The following is a 4,380-nucleotide window of genomic DNA, read 5'->3' on the forward strand; positions in this document are numbered from 1 at the left end:
CCCCTCACCATGCGCAGGTAGTTCATGAGGCTGGTCCCGTGGGGCCAAATGTTGGCCGACGTACAGGCCAGCGGCTTCACACCGATCTCCTGGCTGCGGTTCAGCTCCCGGACGGCACTCACCACCACATGCACGGCGTCAAACATCAGGGCAGCCGACAGCTGGGGGGTGGACGGTGGGGTGGGGGGCAGAGACGGGGAACGGGTGGGAAAGACGGAGTTCAGCCAAGGGAGGCCCGAAGCTCCGTGGTGTTTACCCCCAAGCCCTCAGACATTGCTCTCTCCAGGAATGTAAAATCATGAGGTCAGGAGCGAGGAAGGGTTTCTCCCGTCATCAGGGCGGCTTGTCCTGTGTGGCATGAGTCTTGGGAAGAGCACATCCAAGAGGGTTTGCTTGGACGGCCAGCTGTCACCCCCATAGCGGGGAGGTTCGTGGGCACAGGAATCCATGCGTCTGTGTGGCTGACATGGGGTCATGGAGGAGGCGAAGGGAGACAGCCAGAGCCCCTGTCTGAGTGTGCCCAGGGACACACTTATGTGGGCGGGGCTGGACAAACGTGCATATTTGTCTATCCATTGGGGGAGGGGCGCCATGTGCAGGAAACAGGAGAGCATCATGAGGGTTATGAGCCCGGCGCTGGGTGGCAGGCGACTCTGAGCTAGAGGCCTGGCTCTGCTACTAATATTTCCTGCAGAGAGCTGAGTCCACACCCCTCCCCAAATCTCCACTTCCTCCCTGGTAAAAGTAAAGGTAACAGTTAACTCTGCCTCTGAGTGCTTATGTGGGGTTCCAGGGGGAGAACACATGCAAAGAACTCAAAACAGCGCCTGGCACCCAGTGAGGGCTCGACACACACAGGCCGCTGGGCTGTGTCCGTGAATTCGGGGCGTGTCCTGGGAGAACGTGTCTCAGCGAGCTGGGTGTGACAGCCTGAGTAGCCGTGTGGTGTTGGTAGGTGCAGGGTGCGGACGGATGCGTGTCTGTCCATGTATGTGCGTGAGGGCTCTGCACGCACACATCTGAACGCGTGGCTCGGTGTCTGTTTAAGTTTCTGGGCACAAAGGTGTGTCTTCTCGGTACCCTGGTGTCTGACTAGATGTCTGTGAACAAATACACGTTAAGTATGCATCTTTTGTATGTCTGCATTTATTCAACACACGTTTTCGGACATCTACCCTGAGCCAGCTGGTTTTAGGTGTGGGGATACAATAATGAACAAAACAGACAGAAACCCCTGCCCTCATGGAACTTACAACCTAAATCCCTATAAATACATCTAAGCACAACATACAGCAAGCCACGGGGTGATTAGACAAGCAAAGACAGGTGCTATGGAGAAGAACCCAGCAGGGAAGGGGGCTAAACAGTGGGTGTGTGTTAGTCACTCAGTCGTGTCCGACTCTCTGTGACCCCATGGACTGTAGCCCTCCAGGCTCTTCTGTCCATGGGATTCTCCAGGCAAGAATACTGGAGTGGGTTGCCATTTCCTTCTCCAGGGGATCTTCCCGACCCAGAGATGGAACCCGGGTCTCTCACATTGCAAATAGCGGGTAGTTGGCCATTTTTAAAATAGGGGGGCATTTAAGCAGTAACTTGGTGATGAGGGAGCGAATTGCTAGCTCCCTGGGGATGTGCATGCAGAGCAGCAGGAAGAGCAAGTGCAAAGGCCCTGGGGTGTGCGTGTGCTGGGGCACCTGGAGGTGTGGCTGGAGCCAGTGGAGAGGAAGAAATGGGCCAGACTTAACCCCGGGGCTGCACCGTGAGGCCTCCTGGATGAACTCAGAAAGCAAGAGGGCTACTGGGGGTTCTGAGCACGATCGGCCAAAGCCTGAAGGGGCCCCATGAGTGTCTGTGTGCTGGGAGGAGGGCGCGAGCTCACCGCAGGGCCGGGGTAGGTGCTGGCTTCACAGTTCTCCCTCCAGGACATGTTGAGGCTGCGCACGAACTCAGGATAGAAGGGGTGCGAGGTGTTGAACATGGAGAAGCCCAGGATGTTGGAGGAGTCCTCCACGACCCCGTCCAAGTGCAGGATAGGGAAGTCCTGGGACCGAGAAGAGGGCGTGAGGCTGGGGCGGGCCCGCCTGGGGCAGAGGCGGGTGGGGGCTGCAGGTGGTACGCACCATGGTGGTGAGGATGTACTTGTAAAATGCTGAGGTCATTCCCAGCTCTGAGGCCTGGAGAACAGAGGAGGCAGAAATGGGAAGAAGCTGAGAGACACCCCGTGGGAAACAGTAAGAGACACCCAGGCACAGAGAGAGACAGGGAAAAAGGGTGGAGGCAGGATAGGTAACGTTAACTTTAACCCCCAGGTTACCCCAAAGCCAAGTTTGGGGCTGCTATCGTGTAGGGCTCAGCCTGGTCACAGGTCAGAAAGACTACGCCTTGCCATCTTTAAAAGCACTTTGCCATGAAAAGATGCCCATTTAAATCTCAAGATTTGGGGGAATTCCCTGGAGATCCAGTGGTCAGGACTCTGTGCTTCCACTGCAGGGGGCACAGGTTCAATAGGGAATCTAGGAGCCCACCTGCCTCGCAGCATGGCCAAAAAAGAAAATATTTTAGAAAATAAATAAATAACTTTCAAGATTCACGTTGTGAGCCCCCTTTCTCACAGTCCTCAAGGAGAACAAAGTTGGAAGACATCTCAGGCCAGCAGTGCCCAGTTCTGTCCTGCTCTGATCATCAGAACAGGAAATGGCATCAGCCCGCATTTCCTGCGTGGCAGGAGCTGTTAGCGCGTGGTTACAGCCCCTTCCAGGACAGGAACGTGCGGGCCAGAGAGGAAGGTGATCACTGGTCACCCGGCTCACACAGAAGGGGCTGGGACCCCGGCCCAGGCCTGCCCTGCCTGCCTTGAGAACCCAAAATCTTTTCTCTCAGACGCCTGCCTCAAGAGCCCCATGGATGCTGTCACACTGCTTTCCTAGAAGCTACACTCAGCAATGACATATGGTTTTAATTTTTTAAAAACTGGAGAAAAATAAATAATACAGATTAGATTATCAGGAAAATTAAGAGCAGGGAACAATGAATGATTAATGAACGTGGGTCACTGGTGGGTGGAACTTGGAGGGCCCTGGGGTGGGAGGGGAAGGTCCTGGGGCCGGCCCGTCCTGGGTGGCCTTGAGCCAGTCTACCTCTGCCCCCGAACGCCTGCTTCTTCATTCACAAAATGGTGTCATACTTGCCCTGCAGGGTGGGATGAGAGCCAAATACATATATATGCTGTGCTACGCTAAGTCCCTTCAGTCATGTTCATCTCCTTGTGACCCCATGGACTGTAGCCCATCAGGCTCCTCTGTTCATGGGATTCTCCAGGCAAGAATCCTAGACTGGGTTGCCATGCCCTCCTCCAGGGGATCTTCCTGACCCAGGGATCAAACCCACATTTCTTACATCTCCTGCATTGCCAGGGGGGTTCTTTACCACTAGTGCCACCTGGGAAGCCTATATAATTTTTTTTTTTGGCTGAGCCATGCAGCTTGTGGAATACTAATTCTCCGACCAGGGATCGAACCCATGTTCCCTACGGTGAAAGTGTGGAACCTTAACCACTGGACCACCAGCTAATTCCCAAGAGCCAAATTAAAGAAGACACGCAAACACCCCAACACAGACCAGGACGAGCACTCAGTAAAGACCACAGGGCACTCCCAGTATGTCAACATCCACCCTGGGCCAGGGGCCATCCGGGTGCTTCCCCACCATTCCCTCATTAACCCTCGGGCAACCCACTGAGGTAGGACGTATTCTCAAAAAGGGGAGGCAACTGTCCAGGATCCAACCAGGGGTGCAAGCGGGAAGAGACAGAACTTCCTGGTTAGTGCTTGCACGTGGGGAGCGGGGCTCCGGACCGCCCCGCGACCACTGAGGGCCTCGGCTGACTTGCTCTGTCACCCCACGTTTCTGCTCCTGACCCTGCAGGGCATCAGAGACGGGGCAGGGAGGGACCCACCTTACGGAGAATGAGGTGGGAGATGGATGCGTTGGCGTCGATGATGATGGTGGACACTTTGTCGTCACGGATCTCCTTGAGCAGGGGCGTGGGGTCCCGGCTGTCATCCAGCATCCTCACAGACAGCGTCTCCTTGGAGATGAGGAAGCCACGCACCAGCTCCTCCAATCGCAGCAGGCCTGAGGGAGGGAAGAGGCCCTGAGTTAGAGCCCCTCCGTGTGCCCGGATGGGAGCGGCTGCTCCCTCCTCCCTAACACAGGGTAGCTGGGGAGAGGACGCGGGGCAGCTGTCCAGAGCGCAGCTGGCTCTCTTGGGGCGCTGGGCCAGGACCTCCCCTGACCTCCACACACCCGTCTTCTGCCACCTTTCTGCCCCCAACGGGCTGCGTCACAGGCACGCACACTTTGCACGTGTGGAGCCGCAAT

General features: G+C 56.1%; 1 protein-coding gene across 1 annotated transcript in view; it reads right to left on the reverse strand.

Moving 5' to 3' along the window:
• GRIK5 (glutamate receptor, ionotropic, kainate 5) overlaps window positions 1-4,380 on the reverse strand; it is a 56,506-nt gene that overhangs the window by 46,109 nt on the left and 6,017 nt on the right. Inside the window, exons 5-8 of the mRNA XM_010863110.1 lie at window positions 3,956-4,134; window positions 2,121-2,174; window positions 1,880-2,041; window positions 9-161 (exon numbers count right to left, since the gene is read on the reverse strand). Coding sequence (XP_010861412.1) covers window positions 9-161; window positions 1,880-2,041; window positions 2,121-2,174; window positions 3,956-4,134 — 548 coding nt within the window. The remainder of the gene's footprint in view (window positions 1-8; window positions 162-1,879; window positions 2,042-2,120; window positions 2,175-3,955; window positions 4,135-4,380) is intronic.

This window comes from Bison bison, unplaced genomic scaffold, assembly GCF_000754665.1.
Source record: "Bison bison bison isolate TAMUID 2011002044 unplaced genomic scaffold, Bison_UMD1.0 scf7180017858349, whole genome shotgun sequence".
Lineage (NCBI taxonomy): Eukaryota > Metazoa > Chordata > Mammalia > Artiodactyla > Bovidae > Bison > Bison bison.